Raw genomic sequence first — 21,248 nt, forward strand, 5'->3', positions numbered from 1 at the left:
CCTGGCGAGGGACGAGTCCTTGGATGTCTGCGACTTCTCGAACGCAGAGTGGAAGCAGATGTCCGAGGCGGTGTCGGCACTCGAGCCCTTCCAGCTTGCCACGAAGGGCTTGTGTGGCGACACCACTCCCTTGAGCCAGGCGCTGCCCACAGCTGTTGGTCTCGAGAAGCTGATGGGTGGACTCCATATCTCTCTGACCACGCCAGAGGGTCGTGCTCTGGCTGGGAGGCTGAGGTCTGGGGTTGACAAGCGGCTCGTTGATGTGCTGGGAGACAGGGAGGAGTATGTCCTCGCTTGTCTCTGTCACCCAGCCCTCAAGGGCAATGCCGTGAGTGCCGACGACTTGCCCAGGTGGAAGGGCATCCTGGTCGAGAAGGTTAGGGAGGAGGAGGCCGCTAGGGCCCGCAGAGACCAGGGTGTTGGTAGTGGTGCGGGGGCAGCCCTCGCGGCCCAACCCGCACCCAGCAGCAGCATGGGCGGCCAGCCGGCGTCAGCTTCCCCTTCCCCTCCCTCTTCCCAGTCCAGCAGCGCGGCATCCCAGGCGGCGCCATCGCAGCAGCCATTTGCTACCGACTCGAGATCCGCCCAGTGGTTTCAGCGGTTCTGCTATGGCGCCATGCCTGGTATGCGGGAGGCTCGACCTGCCAGGCCCCCCTCCAGTGCTGAGCAATGCGTTGCGCAGTACTTGGAGGAGCCTGTGGAGGGAGACGGCGTGGACTGCGCACAGTTCTGGGCGAGCCGCCGCCAAGTCTGGCCGGACCTGGCGGTGGTGGCTGTGCGCCTCCTCTCCTGCCCCCCAACCAGTGTCCAGAGCGAGCGGGTGTTTTCACGTGCCGGGGACGTGGTGACACCCTCTCGCTCCCGCTTGGACCCTGGTCTGGTGGAGCAGCTGGTCTTCCTTAAGGTGAACCTCCCCTTGTTGGGCTACCCCAAGCTTGAGTTTGAGACGGGCGAGTGATTACCGTGGGTTGCCCCATGGTTGGTCACCTGCCTGGCTCGACCTCTGCTTATCCCTACCCTCCCCCCTTCCACCTCTAGCTGAGCTGACGTGACAGATGCTGAGCCGTGCCAGCCAGTCGCAGCGTGTAGTGTGCCCACACAGAGATGCAGTTGTAGTAGTAGTTGTAGTGCTGCGACTGGCCAGATGTTTACAATGCCCACGCCCACCTAAAAAGAAACCCAATGCTGACCAGCACAGGCCCTTTATCTATCCACCTGTCAGCATTTGGGGACCTGGCGTGGGCACGGCACACCCCCCCAAAGTAGCACAGCCCACGGAGTACTAGACTTAGCGGCAGCGGCGGGTATACGTTCAAAAATGCAGTGTAGATATGTAAATACTGTATGTAAATAAACATGTAAATAATTTTTTCTTTAAAAACCCCATGTCAAAATCAAGCCTCAAAATTATGCAAAAGAAAGAAAAAAAGGTGACAAAGGGAGAACAAAATGATGAATGCCAAATGAATTGATTTTATTGAAAATGTCACCAGAAATCATGTGTGGGGGGCTTGGTTTACATGGAGAAAATGATTGGGTGATTTTTTGAAATGAAACGAATGAATTATTATCATCTTATGTTCATCTTGATTGTGGTCACTGTTGATGTTGGCTGATGGCAAAAAACCCAAAACCATCAGAATAGCAATGAACTGGCTGCCAACACAACATATTGATTGATAACTGTGCAGGGGGGGAATTGGGTCTGTGTGTGTGTGTGTGTGTGGTGCAGGCTCAGTCTGTCTCTTCCTGTTGTGTGTCTGTCTGTCTGTCTGTCTGTGTGAATGGATGCCTAGCACTGTCTCTGTGTGTGGATGCTTTCTGTGTGTAGTGTGGTGTGTGTCTGTCTACATGTTTTTTTCCTCCCCCCTCCAACTCCCTCCATCCTTCCCCTCTCATCCTCTCCCCTTCCTCTTCACCACCTTCCATCCTCCCTCCCTTCCAGCCCACCACCGCCTCAACTGCCCCCAACCCCGGTCTGGCAGATGATGAGAGTCTGGTCTCTCCCACCGAAGCACACACGTGAGCACGTGTGTGCACAAATATGTGGCTGACCAACTCTGAGCCGGACCCTCCCCCCTTCAATCCCCTCTACATCCCTCTCCCCCTCCCCTTTCCTCCCCCCTGCCTCCCAGCCTCCCTCCCTGCCTCCCTCCCCCCTCCTAGCTAGCAGCGCACACATACACACACAAAACACCTGTGGTGGCAAACACCACCAGCACACATGCACTCACACTGGTGCCACCACCTCTGCCTTGGGCCTCTGTGTCCTTGAGCAGATATGTGGTGGTGGACCAGAGAAGCATTTCTTTCCAGCAAGGCAAAAGGCATGCACTCACTGCACACACACACACACACACACACACGAAGAGGTGAAGACGAGAAGAGGCAACTTCTAGAACCAGCAGCAGCAGGTGAGTGTCGTGTAATTGTGTTGCTTCCCAAGGCCACTGCCCATGCTCAATGCTCAGTCTGCTGAAACTAAAGAACTAGCTACAGTCACCCTTCCTCACATGCAGCTCAGCTCAGCTCAGCTCAGCTGCACAGCACACTGACTAACTAGACACTACAGCTGGTGGTAGAAAAAACAGAAGTCTAGATTCTAGAAGATGTCCTGGTGGATTTTAAACTTTCAAATCTGTGCTAGGATTGCCTCGCCCGCCTCCTCCTCCTCCTCCTCCTCCTCCTGCCTGTAATTGTGCCCTCTCCCCTTGCAGTTGCGCCGTCGTGATGGGTTGGTGATGTGCGTGCGCCGTCTACTTGTTAGCTCTCTCCTCCTCATGTTGGCTGGGCTTGCCAGGCACTGGCTGGCAGCAGCTGTTGGCTGTGTGCTAGGCTCAGGCTGTGGCGCGCGTGACTGGACTGGGAATGTTATTGTAGCGGCAACACTGGCTGTGGTGGTAGCAGTAGTAGCTGTTGTTGTTGCTGGGCTGGTGGCTGCTGGCCTGTGCTGACTCTGCGCACTTGGTCTGGTCTGGTCTGGTCATTGGGATGCAGATGTAGGGTGTGTGTGCATCATCCATGGGGAGCATCAGAGCAGAGCAGAGCAGGTTGGCTGGCTTCTGTCTGTCGGGCCTAGTCAGTGGCAGGCACTGAGTGAGGCGGTGGTTTCTTTGGGCATCACGTCACCCATCATGCGGAGCAGCAGGTCTGCTGCTCTGCTGCTCCGCCTCCTGCTTCTTCTCTGTGTGTGCTGCTCTTGTGCTTAGTGTGCTGCTCCGCTGCTGCTGCTGTGCTGGCAGGCAGCACAGCTGTGGCCTTTTTGTTAGATCAGAGAGTGGGTGTTGTCTCTCTGAGTGTCCTCCTCTTACTTGCTTGGATAGGAGTGGTGGTAGTAGGTAGGCATTAAGATGGACTGACTAGGTGTTACGTGTTAGGGCGCCCAGAGAGAGGCGCCAAAAAGATGGGGTGGCAATTGTTGGGTTGCTCCTAGTATTATTGGTGAATTTCTGAAGAAAATTTTTTTTTCCATTGGCTAGAATGGGGGTTCGGGGCTGCCCCAGACCCGCCTCTGTGGGGTGGCAGCACCCCCAAAGTGGGTCCGGGGCCATGGCAAAAATGCCCTCAGTCCCTCCCAGCAATCCCCGTAGAGATAGGAGTGATGGTTCTGTTGTTTTTCTGAGGTGTTCTGAGTGAGTGTGGATTCTGTGATAGCAAATGAGAGTGGATTCATGGTGTCTCATTGGAAATCTCATAAGCTATCATAGAATCTACACTCAGAATACCTCAGAAAAACAACAGAACCATGACTCCTATCTCTACGGGGATTGCTGGGAGGGACTGAGGGCATTTTTGCCATGGCCCCGGACCCACTTTGGGGGTGCTGCCACCCCACAGAGGTGGGTCTGGGGCAGACCCGAACCCCCATTCTAGCCAATGGAAAAAAAATTTTTCTTCAGAAATTCACCAATAATACTAGGAGCCACCAATTGCCTTGGGATTTTTGGGGTGGAGGACACCCATGGGTGGCTACCACCCACCCCAGCTTTTTTGCCCCTAAGGGCTCCACATTGTGAGTTATGGGCAAAAATTTATTTTTTGAAAAAAATTTGTAAAAAATCAGAGGAAGGTCCAATCGACTTGAAATTTGGGTGGCAGGTAGAACACAATGTCCCCTTCAAAACCAGCCACTTTTTGTGATCCGAACCGGTTCGGTTCGGATCCGAACCGGTTCGAAACCGAACCGGACCGGGGGGGTGGTCTGGCAAAACCAAAACCGAACCACCCCGGTCCGGTCCGGACCCGGTTCGGACCCGAACCGAACCGGGAGAACCGGTTTTATGCACATCCCTACTACTGCTTACCTATTGCTATCTGCAGAAGCAATAAAGCCTCAATGAATCATTCCCAATCCTTGTGTCTGACTGACTGGTTACGTTGACCCAGGAACGAGCCCCATCCACATCAGTATGGTCGCTCAGCAAGAGCTGGAGGGCCAGATTTCCCCTCCCCGGCACAATGTCCGGGCAAATGAGCAAGAGAGGTGTTTGTGATCTGGCTCTCCAAAGCCCAGGAAGCCTGACGGAGCCCTTGCTTGACATGGCCCCCCTTGCGATGGGGATCTGGAATGCTGAGCGTTGGCCTGACTGATGGTGGGGATCTTTCTCTCCTAGTTTATCAAGTCCATTGAGAAAGAGAGAGATAGGAACATAGGAAACTGCCATATGCTGAGTCAGACCATTGGTCTATCTAGCTTAGTATTGTCTTCACAGACTGGCAGCGGCTTCTCCAAGGTTACAGGCAGGCAGGAAGCCCTATTTTGGAGAAGCCAGGGAGGGAACTTGAAACCTTCTGCTCTTCCCAGAGTGGCTTCATCCCCTGAGGGGAATATCTTGCAGTGCTCACCCATCAAGTCTCCCATTCATATGCAACCAGGGCAGACCCTGCTTAGCTATGGGGACAAGTCATGCTTGCTAACACAAGACCAGCTCTCCATCGTCCTGCAATGGAGCTCCGAGGCTGACCCACCAGGTGCCTAATGCAGCAGTTTGGCAACTTTGGGAGTTCTGCAGGCTGCAAAACCTTGGCCTCCCAGAATCTCATGTCAGCCCAAATCCTGCGCTGGGAGTCATGGAAGGTGAAGCCTGAGGGAGGAGGGGGAGACCTGGGCAGGAGAGGTGGGGACCACCAGGTGGGGGGTATGAGCCAAGTGGGAGGGGGAGCAGTGGGGGTGGGGGGGCTTGCTTCCGAGGAAGCCTGCCCAGGACTGCCTTCGCCTTTGCTTCCCCTCCCTATTAATTCAGAGTTGAAGGGAAACGTCCTCCGTGCTTTCCTGGCATGGGCAGTTCTACCAAGTGGCCTCAGGAGAGCTGGCCGTGGTGAGGAGGAAATGAACACAGCCCGAAGGTGCCCTGCTCACCAACGCCACCTTGCAGCTTCTTCCCAGGTGCAGAGGCAGATTCTCGACGGTCTGACTTGCATGTGCTCTGATGGCCAGAGAATACCGGACCCGGGGAAAGAGCCAGCTTCTCTTTTGGGAAAAGCAGGCCAAGGAGAGGAATGGAATCAGACCGAAGCAATCTGTGGCTTCTGCATAGAGGCAGCGGTTGCTCAGTGTGCGGATCTCTCTTCTTATCAGAGAGGGTCAGTTTCCATTTCCAGCTCCTCATTAAATTGCACCAACTGGGGAGTTTTGTGTGGTCATCATTAGCTCTCAAGTCGTTTTTGCAGAAACCTCCTTGGTGGCGGCCTGTCCCCTAACCTGGGAAAGCATCACCATTCTGAATTGATGGTGTGTCAGGGCTGCTCTTAAAGACACAGGAGCGTGGCTAAGAAAAGCAGTTGGCCACCCTGACTGGCAGTGGTTTGCCCGGAGGGCAACTGGTAGGCCTGTGGGTCCTCTGGGCTTCCCCAAAGGTGGGACACTCTTTGTTAATTTCACCCAACTCTGTGCCAAGACAAGCTGGATTCGGCACCCATATCGATCACACAAAGCCAGTCCATGCCATGCATTTCCTTAGTCTGATTTTAGTGAAAGCATATGAAGTGCCTGAAAACTGTGACAGGTTGCCGAAAGGTGAAAAAGGATGGGGCTCAGCCCTCAGGCTCCACAACTGTTTCAAATGCAAACACACACACATACACACACCCATGAGAGATGGAGTGGTCTCTCTTTCTTCCTCACGATGCCTCTTCTTCAGGCACCCCAAGGCTCCCAGAGTAGCTTTCCTACCCCAGTTCCAGCACCCCAGTCCACAGTCTCTGCTCCCCCAGTCAGCGTCTCCCCCCTCCCAGCTGTCTCTGCCTGGCCGGTGCCCATCCCCCTAATAGAACAGAGCTGGGAGTTCCGGCGTCCATGGCAAAAGATGCTCCAGAGGACAGTTGGCCAACTTCAGCCTTACTGACCAGACGCTGAGATGGCCTTCTGCCTCAAGGCACTGGCTGTGGCCATTCAAAGGCCCATCTTCTTGGTTGTGGCCTATGTCTGCAAACCTATTTGGGGTTCCCTGCTGAGGAAGGTAGGAAGGGTCACCTGGTGCCAAGTGGGCCCTGTGGATGAAGGGAGGGCGGGAGCTAAAGGACAGTCAGGGAGTGGCCACCGAGCAAAGGTGTGCTTTAGCAGCCTCACCCCTCCTCTCCATCTTGCTTGCAGGCTCTCTCCTCATCTTTCTGGCTGCCCCCAGGGAGGAGCTGTGTGACTTCTGCCTCTCTTTCTAGCAAGGTCTAGCAAGCCCAGCATCCTGTTTCCCAAACAGTGACAGATCTTTAAGAATGGGGGGTTTCATAGGGATGGTTGTCCTGACCCAGACATGCATCTACCTAGCGAGGGGGAACAGAGTAAGCCATGAGGACAGCATTTCCTCCTTTGGATGCCAAGTGGATTGATCTCGAAGAGAAGTCCTCAGGGTCTTGGAAAAGGAGTATGGGCAAAGAGTGGAAGGGGCTAAAGCTAAATGGGCCAGGTCCAAGGGAAAAGAAGCCAGTCTACTGGCTTTGCTGCAAGACACAGTGTGAGAGGGAATCTGAGATGGGCTTAGGGGATCCAAGAACCTTGCTGGATCAGGCCCAAGGCCCATCCGGTTCAGCACCCTGTTTCCCGCAGAGGCCCACCAGATGTCTTGGGAAGCTGCCCCCCTCCTGCTGTTGCTCCCCTGCAACTGGTGTTGAGAGGCACTGTGTGAAAAGGTCCTTCCTTGGGTCGGTCCTAGATTTCCTGGCAGTCCGTTTCATGGGAGAACCTCTGGTTCTAGTCCTGGGAGAGAGGGAGAGAGATTTGTCTCTGACCACTGAGCAGGTGGCATCCATAGGATATTTCCCAGGGTGTTCAAGCTGTGCACAGGATGCTGAGGTGTGGCCTCTGGCTGCCATCCAGGGAGCTGGGTGTGATGCCATCACCGTGCCGAGGGCCCCAAGGGGATGGGGCCGTAGTTCAGTGCTGGAGCATCTACTTTGCATGCAGAAGCTCCCAGGTTCCATCCCTGTCATCTCCGGCTATGGCTGGGAAAGAAGCTTGGAGAGCGGCCACTGCCAGACTGTGTCGGCAATACGGAGCTAGATGGACCACTGGTCATACTCGGTAGAAGGCAGCTGGCTATGTCGCTGTGTCCCCAGCTCTCGCTCTCCTTTCCATCTGATTCCAAGGGCTGGAAGTGAGGCTTGAGCGGAGTGGTGGGCTGGCAGCAGGTCTACAGCTCTCGACCGGAGAGAAGTGCTGCTGTCAGTCAAGCCTGTGGGGATGCTAGTGGTGGGGATTGGTGCAAGAGAGCTCCTCGGAACCTGGGGCCTTCTGCACGCTCAGCAGTGCTTCTCCCACGGAGTAGGGGCCCAAGGGGAACTGGGATGGTCGAGGCTGAGGTGCCAGGAAATAAGAGCTGTCTTTCTTTCCTTGGTCCATAGGAGCGTATGAAGCCAGACCCCCTGTGGCAGCTGGAGCATCTGGGGGAGCTTGCTCGGAAGGAGGTGAGGAGCATCTTGTATGGCATCGTCCAGCCTAGAGTGGAAGACCACCCAACCCCTTAAGCAAGGGGTTTGGAAAACAAGGTTGCCCTTCTTTGAGCACCCTTTTCCGTGGGGTTTGGTCAAGACACAACACGGAATACTCGTCGGCTTGGTCTCATCCATGCATGAGCAGAAAGCAACTGCAGTTGAGTTGTATTGCTGGTGCAATTTTGGAAAAGGCAGTTGTGGCCAATGGGGAGGCCACTGGCATAGTTAAAGCAAGGGGGTGGGGGAAAGGTTCCAAGAGGATCCTCTTCCCTGCTGGGTCATTGGCCAGGGTGGAGTTGCAGCAGTCTCAGGGGTCAGGGTGCAGGCAAGAGTGCAAGGAGGAACCCAGACCTCAGAGCAGTGACCTCGACACATTTCCAAGTTGGGGGCATTTGGGCAGAAACCCTTCAGCCTGAGCGCCATTTCCCACGGTTCTGACCTCTGCACAGTTTTACTCTTTCCTCAGTGTTGGGAGGGCCCTTTCCGAGAGATGGAGCCCTCTCTGAAGAGCTCTCTGTGGAGGGCTGCACTTCCCAGTACTCTCTGCAGGCCTAACAAGATGGTGCAGGGAACAAAGGGGTCCTTTTTCCCTTCAGGGAGCATCCCCACCCACCCCCAGCCCGGTCCAGATGCCAGCACTGTACCGTCAGGAAGTTCATCCCCAGATGCAGCCAAGAGGACTGTGTAGAGTATTCCGATTTTTCTGAAGCTGCACACAGGCCCAAGGAACAAGTTGTCACAGTCAGGACTGGACAGTCACTTAGGCTAAATGGGCCTGCCGCCGAAGAACACTACTCGGAGGGGGAGAGAGATTCTGGCAGGAAATTCAGGACCTTGGATAGCTCCAGACAGGGACCCTTGAGCTGGTGGGGGAGACCAGAGCAGGGTAGACGTTGCTTCAGCAATGTTGACAAGCCCAGTGCAGGATTGGATCTTTGGCTGGCTAGTTAGGGTGGCTGGCTAGTGCCTCCGTTTTGGACTTCTGCAACCTCCTTCCACCAGCGCTCTGCTGCTGCAATGGATGGAAGCCACCACCCTCTGAGCAAACGTGTTTCTGGCCCTCCTGGGACTGAGCCTCTGCTGATCCTTTTTGTTGCAGTTCAGAAAACCGTGCTTCATACGAGCAGCTGTGACGTTTCACATTGAATGTGAGATGCAGACCAAGCAGCCAGGACCTGTCCACGTAAGTTTAATGCAAGCCTTATGTTCCCTATGGACTAAGAATGGGGGCAGGAACCCGAGGTGGGGGCTCCAGCCTTGGGACATGGAGGGAGTGCTAGATTTTCTCCCATCCCACCTGTGTAAAGGGTTCCAGTGAAGTGGAGCCGTCACCGTCTGAGGTGGCTGGCTAGTGCAATGGTTTTGCACTTGGGCAGCCTCCTCCCAGCAGCACTCTCCTGCCACTCTGGATTTCAGCCACCATCTAAAGAAATGCATTTTTGGACCTCCGGGTACTGAGCCTTTGCTCAACCTTTCTGTTGCAGGTCCCAGAGCCTCAGCTTCCTCCAGGAATGGGAGGTTTTATTCGAAAACCTCCCCATCACAGGCTGAGACCCAAACCCGTATGTATGACGCAAGTTTTTCCCGTACGTTCCCTACGTAAGAGGAAGGGGGGGTCGGGACCCCAGGGAGGGCCTGCATCCTCGGGCTAAGGAGTGAGTGAGTGATCTGCCACCCATTCCACTTGTGCCGGGGTTTCAGTCAAGTGGGGCTATCTGGGTCTAAGATGTGAGGACATTGCTTCATGCAGCTTGGAGGGTGAGCAAGATTCTGGCGGGAAGATCAGGACCATGGACAGCCCCAGACAATTGAAGTGGAGGGAGAGCCCGGAGCAAGGTAGATGTTGCCTCAGCAATGTTGATAAGCCCACTGCAGGCTTGGATCATTTGCTGACCAATTAGAGTGGCTGGCTAGTGCAACAGTTTTGCGTGGATGCAGAATCCTTCCAACAGTGTTCTGCTGCTGCTCTGGATGTCAGCTGCCCTCTGAGGAAATGCATCTTCAGCCCTCTGGGTATAAAACCTGACCTGAACTTTTCTGTTGCAGGTTCAAGAGCCTTGGCGCACCCCAGAACCTCGCCGAGAATGGACGTGTCGGCCAGAATCTGTCCAGGTACGTCTTACGCTCCCTATGGAGGAGAAATGGGGGGTAGGAGCCCACGGGGTGTGCTGCGTCCTTGGTCCATGGAGGGAGTGCTGGATCCACTTGTGCACGGGGTTTGGGTGAAGTGGGGCCGTCTGAGCTGAGGGGACTTCCTAGCTGGGAGTCGACAGTTCCTGGGTAGTGATCTCTGCTCCCCTTGCCCCTCTTCCTCCTCCCACTGCTGGGCATCACGACTCTTCCAGGGCACGGAAAGAAGAGCAGCAGAAGGATGCTACAGAGAGAGTCACTGCTGCATCTGGCAGGGTCCCTCTAGCTTCAGGTGGTCCAATTATTCCCCCTCCAGAGAAGTCTGTTCAGGCTGAGGTACTCCTCACTCTTGAAGTAGCTGAGATTTCAGGGTTGGGTCTGTGTTGTTTTCTGGATTCCTTTTAGAAGTGGAGACAGAGTGTGGCCATGGAGGGACTAAGGGAGCTCCGCAGTTCGGCCTGTAGGATCCTGGGAGCGCTGGAAGCCACACAGGTAATGTTGGATCAAAAACTCCATCAATGCAGAGGGAAAGGAATCCGTGGGAGCAGGGGCATAGCAAGGTTGGAGTGGGCTCAGAGACAAGATTTCAAAATGGGTCCTTTGCTGATATACACACACAAACACACTTCACAAGATATAGTGCACTCACACTCACATCCCCATTATGAATACGGTGAAGATCTAGTTGACTTTGAATCTAGGTTTTTTTACTCTCTGCTACTGCCGATATCCAAGAGAGTCAACCTAATTCATAGGGGGTGCAACACGGGCGGGCAGGGAGTCATGTGACGTGCCTCTGAGGGTCCCCTCAATAGCAGTGGGGCCCCGAGACGACTGTCTCCCCTTGCCTAATGGTAGTCACGCCCCTGTGTGGGAGGCAGGTGCAGACCCTGACAGACGGAGACCATTAGACATTTCAGGCTGAGCTACTCCTCAGTCTTAGCTCATCCTACCCAGCATATGGTCTACCCAGCAAATAACCCAAGTAGGAGAAGTGGGTCTGTGTTCTTTTCTGGCTTGCTTTTAGAAGTGGACATGAAGGTAGGAAATGAAGGTTTGAGTGGGCCACTAATGGGCACGTTGTTAACCTTCTTGCCATAGGAATTCCTTGCAAAAAACCCTACGGCGAGATTCTATGGGCCAGGAAACTTCCATAAGAGAATTATGGAAACCATGAAGGTGATGGAAGCCATGCAGGTGATGTCTGGAAAATGCTAGTAATTATGAACAGAAGATAGGCAGGACCAGCAGAGCTTCACCAGACAGCACACTAAAGAGCTGTTCTCATGGCCATTGACTGGGTAGGACAAGCTGCCAGCCAGTCTCCGGAGCGGTGCGCCCTCCCAAGCCCCAGTCCTGAGGAAATCAAAAACTAGATCAGAGAAGAGGGAGAGGAACCCATGGGAGGCGGGTGCCAACTCAGACCATGTCCTCCTACCCAGCAGATTACCCAAGTAGGAGGGAAAGTCTTCCGGGTTCCAGAAGGAATCCAGACCTCAGAGGAGCCGTAATCTTAATTCTTTTCCAATGGGGGCGTATTGGGCTGAAATGGCATGAGAGCCATTTCCAACTGTGCTGACCTCTGCATAGTTTTACTCTTTTCTCAGTGCTGGGAGGGCCCTTTCAGAGGGATGGAGCCCTCTCTGGAGAGCTCTCTGGGAGGGATTGCACTTCCCAGCACTCTCTGCAGGCCTTCCGAGGTGGTGCTTTGGCTCAGGAGGGCTCCTTCTCCCTGAAGGGAGCCCCCACCCTCAAGGTGCACAGATGGCAGCACTGCACCTTGGGAATGGTCATCCCCACATGGTGCAAGGGACACTGTGCAAGGTATTTGGCTTGGGCTGAAGCTGCACACAGGCCCAATCCACAATTTGACAGGCTTAGGGCTTTAAAGGTGCATAGGGTTGATGGGGCACTGATGAACACTGTCTCAGGCAGCTCTAAGGGGGAAGAAGGTTTTGAGAAGAAGATCAGGACCTTGGATAGCCCCGGACAGGGACAGTCGAACTGGGAGGGGACACCAGAGCAGGTTAGTTGTTGCTTAAGCAATGTTGACAAGACCTCTGCAGCCTTAGGTCTCTGGCTAGCTAGTTAGGGTTTCTGGCTAGTGCCATATTTTCACGCGTGTGCTGCATCCTTCCAGCAGCGCTCTGATGCTGCTCTGGATGTCAGCCACCACCAGAGAAAATGCATTTCCAGCCCTCTGGATACCAAGCCTGTGCTGAATCTTTCTGCAGCCAAACCAAGAGCCTTGGAGCATGCCAGGACTGGGGACATCTGACAGAGACGGTGATCCTGGGTCGCTGCCAGTCACAGAAGACATTCAGGTATTGTTTGGGAAACCCATCCTACTCCTAACAGAAGAGGAGGAAGGACCAGCAGAGCTTCAACCGAGGGCACGCTAGCTGCTCTCTTGGCCTTCAGCTGGGTGGGACAAGCTCCCAGTCCCTCTCTGCATCTGTGCGCCCTCCCAAGCCCCAGTCATGGATGAATCAGAAACTAGATCAGAGGAGATGGGGAGGAACCCGTGGGAGGTGGGCGCTGACTCTTGACAGTGTCAGAGGGGGCAGAAGAGTGGGTCAGGTAGTAGTGTCCCAATGGGTGCCTCCTACCACCCAGATTTCAAAGAATTTGGTGAAAGGGGTGATTTTTAAAAGAATTTCTGAAGTTTGCGCATCTTTAAGCTTCCTCTCCATCGGGAATAATGGGGAATTTCAGCAGCCCCATAACTCCACTTGGGGTGCACCAGGGTTGCTTCGAGCGAGTGGTGATGTAGTGCACATAGGGTTCCAACCATCCCTAAACCCAAAACCCATGGGGCACAGGGGTTTGTTGTATCAGAGCTGTTCTTCTCAGAGTAGATTCTTGGATCGGAATGAGAGTGGATTCAAGGTGGGTCATTCTTTCTGTCCTAAATCATCACATCATATCTAGCAGCAGGAAGAATCCTTCAAAGCAAGTAGCCAATCATTCATGCCTTAGCTGGGGAATTGCAGTTTGTTCCACCAGGGTCCGGAGAACACACGTCTGGCAGGTGGAGGGGTCAGATGGATATCACACTGAAAACGGAGGGTGCTGTTTAGCTTAGCTTGTGATGAATTTCATGCAGACACCTCATTCAGCCTTGGCTGGTGAATGGCTCTTTTTCCCCACCAGGGTCCAAAGGAAAAGGCTTTGCAGCAACAAAGCATCCTGGACAAATACAGGAAGGAGGGCCGCTTCCAGAGATTAAGGTCCCTCCGGAAGCTGGATGAGGTGAGGAAATCGGAAGCATGTGGGCCCCACACGGAGAACCCAGTTCTCTGGGACACGCTTCCCTCTGCGCTCAGCCCTTTGTGGGTTGTCTCGGGCAGAGAGGAGGAGGGTCTTGGCCTCAGTGCTGCTGCAGTTGCGAGGGGGCAGGTGGAGATTGGAGCCCCCCCCCAGTCCAGTGGGAAGCTCTGCCCCTCCAACACTGGTGAGCCGAGACTGGGCAGCCTGCAAGCAGCTTCTCCTTCCCCAAGCCAACGTGGCCATCCCCTGGGATCAGCTGGACTTCAGGCGGAAACGGGAGGGTGCTGCGGAGCGTTATCTCCCGCCCGCTCTCTTGGTCACATCATATGCCAGATGCAGGGGGAGAGCAACTGGCCCTGTCCATCCCCAGCACAGCATCCCTCCAGTGGCAGTTGCTGGGGTCTATCTTATGTTTCTTTTTTAGACTGTGAGCCCTTTGGGGACAGGGGCCCGTTTTATTTCTATCTATGTAAACTGCCTGAGGAACCTTTTATTGAAAAGCAGTCAATAAATATGCACTGAATTCTTATTCGTAAGTCGTGCCTCGCCTTTTGGAGGGCCAGGATGTAGCAGGCACCCTCCTCACACCTTTCTCCCTGTCCTGGAATCCTGGAGACTCATCTGCCCACCAGACCCGGGCCAGGAAGACCACCGCAGCCCCTGCCTCCAGCGCCAACTCCGGCCCCACCCAGCACTGCAGGCTCCCCCGAGAGCACCGGAGAGGAGGTAAGCAAGCACTGCCCCTCCCGCACGGCCGAGCCCAGACGGGAAGGAGCGCCCCATCTTCCAAGCAAACGTGGCCGGCCAGAGGTCCACAATCTCAGAAAATGGGAAGTAACTAGGCTGCCAGTCGGGAGCCACGAACCATGAAAAATGATCCGACTGTTTCGGAGGAAAGGTTTTCGTGATCGTAAAACGGTTCCCCAGAATTCTGGGAATCGTGTGGGTGAAACGATAGCCCTGTCCGGCCATTAGGACACGGCTGACAAGAGGGTAAGAGAGGGACGCAAATGTGTCAAATAAAGAAGTTATATGTGTGTGTGAACATGTAATGTGAATTATACTGAAGTGTGAAGGAGGCCTCGCACACGCTGATTCGCCCCAAGCCCCGGGTCGCCCCAGGGGAAGCCTTGCTCACAGGTTCAGCAGTATGCTTCCGATCCGAATCATGCATTTGAGAGGCCTGGACCCAGCGTTACTTTCAGAATGAACACAGGTACAGTCATTCACACAAACACATATACGCGTACTGCCATCTGTACACCCATACAACGTATTGTCTGAAGAGGGTTTATGTGCAAGTACAAGAAATGACATCTGACTGCTTGAGCAGAATGGTGAGAGTTCCAGCTTTCTGTTTTCCTCTTCAAAAAAAGAAGTTTCTAGACCTCATGGTGGAGGCTGCAGCTCGAATTTGGGTGGGATTCTTCTGGGGGGGGGACTGGGGCACTCTCGCTCGCTCTGATATTGATGGCCTTTGGCCTATGGGGCCGGGGCAGCTCTGATGGGGGGGCACTGGGGGGGGGCTGAGGATCTCTCTCTCTAGCGCCCTCTCCAGTGAAACAAAAGGCTGAGATCAGCAGCATCACAGAAGAAGCAACAAGGATGTCGACCGAGCACCATCACGGACCAGACACAGGCTCGGGCTGGCCCACAGGCCAACAGGGCAGATTCCCGGGGTGCCCTACCCGTGCGCCCCAACTCTCACCCTTCACGACCGATTCTTCTCCAGATCTGGCGCCCTCCCCACACACATTCTGGCGCCCTCTCAGTGCCCCCCGTCCGGCCCTGACCAGATCTGGCACAAAGACTCCAAGGGAGACGAGAAGGAAAGAGGAAGAAACGGCGGGATGCTAACAAAAGCGGCAACTTTATTAAGATACTCAATTAGGTCACAAGTCGTCACTTAACTTTCTAACTAAAGGAAACAAAACAGGGCAGAATGGAGTAGGCAAAAAAGCTTTCCATCTCGGCCAATCTGTCGGAAAGCCAAAAATTCCTACTCGGCCCCCAACAGGGCGACCAGCAAAGCCCATTCTGCCCCTGGGAGGGAGGGGGAGGGAGGGAGGGAAGAAAGGAAGCCCAGGGTCACAAAGGGAATGGGAGGGCAAACAAAATTGGGGGGAGTCCCAGCCAGCCCCCCACCCCACCCCCCCGCTCCTTGCAGGCACGTTCACTTGGTCTCCTCTTCTGGGGCGGATCGACTGACTCCTCCAGCCGCCCAGCAGCAGCACATGCCTGCAAGAAGCAGAGAGCAGCGTCAGTGGGGTTGCCCTGCTCCTCCTCCCTTTCCGCTCCGGCAGCCCAGCAAGCGGGGATCGGGCGGGGGGGGGGGTTGACGGGGGGGGGCAAGCCAGAGAATTCTGCTTGACCTCAGCTCCCCACTGTGCAGCAAGGGACGGTGTCATGGCCACACCTCCCGCCCCGCTCCGAAGAGGATCTTCTGCTCACTCCCCCCTGCCCGCTGGAGCAAGAGGGGCTCCTCGCTTGCCCAGAGCAGATGGAAGGGAGCAGGGGTGAGTGAGGAAGCGGGAGGTCGAGGCATCGTCCAGCCTGGCCCAAGCACCCTCCCTCGGCCTCCTCGGCAGACCTGGTGGCTGATGCCTCCCTTGCCCCCTCGCCTCTGGGGTGGAGAAGGAGGAGCCCCTTTGGTGTAACAGGGAGGGGAGGGGAGGGGAGGGGATGCGCCCCAGACTTGGGGAGGCCTGGGAGGGGAGGCCTGCCGCTGGACGCCTCATCACGTGCTACACAGCAGGGAGCGGGAGGGAGAGGAGGGTTCTCTGGCCTGCCACCGGGCAGCACCAGGGGGCGCGACTGGGGCTGCAGGGGGCCCCCCCGAGTCTCCCGGGCTGCTCTGCTGCTGCCCCGGTTTGGGAGGGGGGAGGAGGGAGCGGAGGGGGGAGGGAGGCGTGGCAGTGGGAGGGGAGGGGGGGAGGAGCACACCCTCGGCAGGGGAGGGGGCGGATGCCTGGATGGTGCTTCCCCTGCCAGGGGAAGCCAGGCCGCTGGGGAAGGGGAGAAAGGTGGAAGGAGGAGGGGGCGCTCCCCGGCCAGCTGGTGGAAATGGAGGGAGGCAGTGACCTTGCCCTCCTGCTGGGGCCACACAGCCTCCCCGGACCCAAGGAGAGCCCAAGAATGGTTCCCAAGGGCCACTTGGGGACAGGGTGGTCCTGTAGCCTCCTCCCACCGCCTGCAGCAGAGGCAAGGGGAGGGGCTTCTGCACCCCGGAGGCGGGGCTTCCTTCAGCCAGGGGAGTGGAGCCTGCTTCCCCCTCACTCCTCAGACAGAACTGCACTTCCCTGCTGCCATCTTGTGGACAGCTCTTTCTATCCACGAGGTTGGAGGAGGTCTTCTGGCTGGTCTTGATCCACTGCGCTGCATGGTGTTTCTTCAGTCTCCTTTCAGCTGCTGATCTTCCAGGGGAGAGCACGGGGCTGTTGTTCCTGGAAAGAGAGAAGGACATTGGTTCAGAGATTGGGGGTCTTCTCACACTCTCCCCCATGACACCACCCAGCACCAGGGACTCCTGGCAGAATATCCGTGTCCTCATTTCCCAGAGGGAAGAGAGATCTTTCCTCTTTCCCTTGGGCTACTTGTACAACTGGCCACAAGGGCCGAAGATGGCATTCCAACACGAGGGAGGGCTGCCCAGATTCCTGCCCGCCCTGCCTGCAGCCCCAGCCCCCTCCCTAACCATCGGGGCCCCTTCAAGTGAAGCCCTGCCTTGGTCTGCTCACCAGTCGGTCAGGTGGAGAGATCACCGTACTCTGGCGGGTGTCTCTTCTTCTTACAGCCTGCCCACAAGCGCCGAACGGCAGCCCGCAACCCGTGCCGGGAGTGGAGGGAAAAGGCCTTCTTCACGATCTTCTCCGTCTTGCAGGCAACTCTCCCGACCTCGGGGTCATGGTCGCCAAGCAAGCTCTCCAGCGCTGGAAGGATGAAGGAGAAACTTCAGCAATGGCATGAAGAGATCACCCCACCCTTCGCCAAGCCCCACCATTTCCACACCAAGAGGGAGCAAGTCCTGACTCTTTCTCCCCTTCACTCTGGGAAACCCTACTGCTGGGCATCCCTGAGTATGCAACCGGGACCTTCCATTTGAGGGTCTGTGGTCCCTAAACCTAGGCCTCTCCCCTCACAGAAACTGCCCCTTCCCACCCAGAAACCCGCACTTACCAGCATGGAAGGTCTCTATGTTCCCTTCAGTGAGGATGCTGCCCTTTTTGTGGACCAGGTGACCTAAAAACAAGGGTGGAAGGAAATGGGACCACAGTTCAGGACCCTGCGCATGGACAGCTCACTTCCCATCATTCAGGAGAGGAAGTCCTCCCCTCTCTGCTCCCTCTGGGACTGACAGATTGAGCCATTCCTCCAGGGACTCTTATGTCACCTTGGGAGGAAATGAAGTCAAGACTCCTAGCTAACGCTCACTGGGCCAGTCCTCCTGGGGAGGGAACAGCTCCTGCCCCCCCACCCTTCTGGAAGTGCGCTCAAGGAGAGTGAACCTTTGCCCACCAAGACGACCCACGAAGGGAGACCCAAAGGTCTTCTTTCCCTTACCGATCAGCAGGGCAGCTGTTCTCCTCACTGAAGGCTGCTCGCTGCGGAAGAAGCCCAGGATATTGGTGGTCTCCATCTCCACGGCGTCCTCTGTGCCAAGCTGCCGAATCTGGGATCAAGAGCAAAGACAAATCCCGAGTGAGCAAAGCATCGCCCAAAGGTCCTTGAGCCATTTGAGCCGAGGGACGGACAGGGAGGGGCTGCCCTTACCAGACGCTTGGCGATCTTGTGCAGCAGCTCCTGCAGGCTGTAAGAGTCCCGCGCCAGCAGCTTGCCCTCCAGGTGCCATAGGAGGGCTTCCGCCAGGAGGCTCAGATTGTCCTTTGCAGCCTGCCAATGAAAGACCGGAATGGGAGTGGGAAAGCCTCCCAAGGGATTCCAAGAAACCTCTTAGGGGGCTTCAAGGAGTAGGGGAGATTTTGGACTTTGGTGGCCTCTCGTTGGCTGAAGCACAGCCGAGGACAGCCAGATTCAAGAGGGGAAGCTTTTCCCCATCCCAGGAAAGAAGGGCCCTGGATGAACTCTGGGAAGAGAAAGTAGAAGGGGGTGGAGAGGTCCATTCCCTGAAAGGTTTCAGAGAGGCCTGGATGGGCCAAGCCACAGCGGGACAGCTGGATGATTCACCACCCCGTGAGGCTAGCTCTGAGGCCTGCCACTGGGCGGCTGGACTTGGGGAAGCCTAAACACCTTTGTAGAGGAGGCAGGAAAAAGTGGGCTCTCACCTGTGCTACCTCCAGGTCCTCATCCTCCACATGCATCAGCACCGCGATGAGGGTCGTGATGTTCTCTTCTGTACCCTCATGATGGTGGTGGCGGTGCTGCAGGAGATCCAGATGGGTCTTCATGGCTGCCCTTCGGATCTTAGCCTCCTCCTACAAAAAAACAGGGGTTGTCGTTGGCAGGGAGGAATTCCTCACCTCCATCACCATGAAGAAGAGCTTGCATGGGTCTCTTGCAAGAGGTCTCAAGGGGGTGTCCGGTTTCCCTTCTCCAAGCCGGTCGGAATCTACAGGTTGGCCGGCCCTCATAGAGCCGGGGCGGAGGGCTGGCGTGCAAGTACTCACGTGGTGGAAGAGAGGGCGGCACAGGGCAGCCAGGGCAGCATTCACGGTGGCCTGATGTTCCGATGGGCAGTGCCTCAGCCGCTCCATGAAGGCCAGGACCCCCAAAGTGGCTTCCAGACTGGAGGTCCTGAGCCCTCCCAGGATCCCGGCACTAAAATCCTGGGGTTTCTTTGCCTAGGGTGAAAAAAGGTGGATCCTTGGAGTTCTTTCAAACCCATGCTAGTCCACCCCCTGCTAAACAGACCACAGGCCTCTCGGGGGGCTGATGCCGCTTGGCCTCCATCCACTGCCTTGGGGAGGAGATCACTCAAGCCATGCCGGAGGCACAAAGAGGGGGGAGAAGGCGGCATTGGAGCACGGGGGAATCAGGGCTCCCACGGAGAGATGCATTTCTGTGCCTTCCCTTAAGGATTTCTCCTTCGTCCTGTGGCAAGGGTTCCACAGGCTCAATCCACCCAACTGGAGAAATCTCCCCATCACACCTGGGGATGCCTAGGAGCACCAGCCTCAGGTAGGCCTCCCCAAAGAGAGGAGTTTCCATGCCCAGAGATGCTCCCGGGGTCGTGGGTCTGGGTCACTCACCGCCTTCAGCTTTCCATAGATTTGGAGAAGTCCCCTTTCGCTCAGGTAGCGGATGTTCTGGCTGGGGTGGACTAGCCACGCTACCAGGAGCGTCCAAGTCTTCTCCAAGGCGGCGAAGTCTTTGTCTTTCAGGAGCAGCTAAAAGAGGGAAAGGAGGAAAACATCCATCAGCCCCTGGGGCCAGACCCTCCTCTCAGGGAAGCCCACGCCGAGGAACTCGCTGCTCACCTCCACAAAGAAGGCCACCTCTGCGAGGGAATGCTGTTCTGGATCTTTGTCCAGGCTGAAGAGGGAAGCCAGGTATGCCTTCAGCCTGGCCACTGTGGAGGATGGTGTCTGTAGGAGAGCCCTGCAACACACCAAAGGACCCTGCTGAGTCCTGGGCGGAAGGCCCGGAAAGAGCAGACCTGACCCAAACCACCCCAGCCCCCAGGCCTCCTGAGAAATCTCCTCTTCACTCCTACTTACCTCACCAAGAGGGCCACACCCTGGAGGCAGCTCTGCGGAGAGCACAGGGATTCCCAGCAGGTCTTCTCTGGGGTCACCTGTGCCACCCTCTCCAGCAGGGTCCGGACAATCTGCGAGGTCTCCCTGCAGAGAAGAGAAGAGGAGGTGGCTGTCCCCAAAGTGTGTGTCTCCTTGCGGGGTGGCGTAGTGTCAGGGGTGGAGGGACTGTCTTGGACCATGGGAGGGAGACCACAGGGGTGAAGTGACTTTCCCCACAGCTGGTTTTTTAACACTGCAGACGCATTTTAAGGCTCTCTGCAGATCCAAGAGGGCTGCAAATTCTGGGGTCTCCTCTGTGTAGCTGAGGGAGGGGACCACCGTGCCAGAGTCACCCCAACAGGCCAGAAATGCTCCTCACCCATCAGAGTGGGACATGGGACAAATGGCCCTAGCCTGTCCTCCCAGAGTGCTGGAAGGAGGACTTGCTGGCCTCGCTTTCCCCAGCGCCATGACTTACTCAGGAGGCAGGTCTTGGCTCTCCCGGTTCCCCACTCCCTCGGTGGTGTTCTGCAGGCCGGTGAGGATCTTGTTCACCAGGCCCACCAGGAGTTCAGGGAACCTCTCCTCCACCTCACTGGCATACTCCACGCACCGGATGATGTCCCCGATCTTCTTTGTTGCTCTCCCCTGAGGAGAAGGGGAGGGCCAGGCCTCAGCACACAGTCCGAGGGACAGTTATGGGTCAGGAGAATCCCCGGGGCCAGGCCAGTGCCATGGGTGTCTGCACGCACATCTGGGCCTGGAGGGTGCTGCCTCTGGCTCAGGGAGCATGAGGTCCACTGCAAGGGAAAGACATCCCCAAGGGGGAAGGGCAAGTCCCCGCCTCCCGTGTAAACAGTGGCTGCCATCCAAGCCGCTATGCTGCGTAGTGCAGGAAAGGAAGAGCGGAGGGGTGGAGGGAAGTCACCCTTGGTTTCCGCCCCTTACCTCTCCCAGATGGACCGACGAGAACCAGTCTGGGGCCAGCTGTCCTCTTCCTTCTTCGCCGCCGCCGATGTTCCTGAGAGAGGAGAGGAGAGAGAAAAGCTGCTCAAAGGTCTGTCCTGTTGGAGATGGCAGCCAGCTGGAGAAGAACACGAGCACCCAAAGAGATGCTGAGCAAGGATCTCGCCTCCCTTGGGAGGTGGCTGACAGGGGAACTTCACCAGGCCAGAGATCTCCCAAGTCCAGCCTTTCGTGCCCCACTGAGAAGCCCTGGGAAGTGTTCAG

The 21,248-nt window shown here is 56.2% G+C and overlaps 1 protein-coding gene and 1 long non-coding RNA gene across 2 annotated transcripts; both read right to left on the minus strand.

The window, feature by feature from the left end:
- Positions 1 to 15,177: 15,177 nt before the first annotated feature.
- On the minus strand, positions 15,178 to 19,147 carry LOC128348942 (uncharacterized). Its single transcript, XM_053304734.1, has 7 exons — positions 18,951 to 19,147; positions 18,609 to 18,758; positions 18,097 to 18,216; positions 17,887 to 17,995; positions 17,503 to 17,565; positions 17,064 to 17,255; positions 15,178 to 16,769 (listed from the first exon to the last, which is right to left on the minus strand). Exons 1-6 carry the CDS (start codon positions 19,035 to 19,037, stop codon positions 17,071 to 17,073), a joined length of 714 nt encoding a protein of 237 aa, XP_053160709.1. The 5' UTR covers positions 19,038 to 19,147; the 3' UTR covers positions 15,178 to 16,769; positions 17,064 to 17,070.
- Positions 19,148 to 19,763: 616 nt separating this feature from the next.
- LOC128348943 (uncharacterized) lies at positions 19,764 to 21,042 on the minus strand. Its single transcript, XR_008318443.1, has 4 exons — positions 20,967 to 21,042; positions 20,497 to 20,666; positions 20,001 to 20,123; positions 19,764 to 19,881 (listed from the first exon to the last, which is right to left on the minus strand). It is a non-coding gene; the product is annotated as an uncharacterized LOC128348943 (long non-coding RNA).
- Between the last annotated feature and the right edge of the window lie 206 nt (positions 21,043 to 21,248).

Source organism: Hemicordylus capensis, chromosome 3 (genome assembly GCF_027244095.1).
Source record: "Hemicordylus capensis ecotype Gifberg chromosome 3, rHemCap1.1.pri, whole genome shotgun sequence".
Lineage (NCBI taxonomy): Eukaryota > Metazoa > Chordata > Lepidosauria > Squamata > Cordylidae > Hemicordylus > Hemicordylus capensis.

Coding starts and splice junctions, on each gene's coding strand:
- LOC128348942 (XM_053304734.1), bottom strand. CDS start 19,037: ATGGAGCGGCTGAGGCACTGCCCATCGGAACATCAGGCCACCGTGAAT. Junction 17,996..18,096: donor ACAAGATCGCCAAGCGTCTG/GTAAGGGCAGCC, acceptor TCTTGATCCCAG/ATTCGGCAGCTTGGCACAGA. Junction 17,566..17,886: donor AACAGCTGCCCTGCTGATCG/GTAAGGGAAAGA, acceptor CCTTGTTTTTAG/GTCACCTGGTCCACAAAAAG.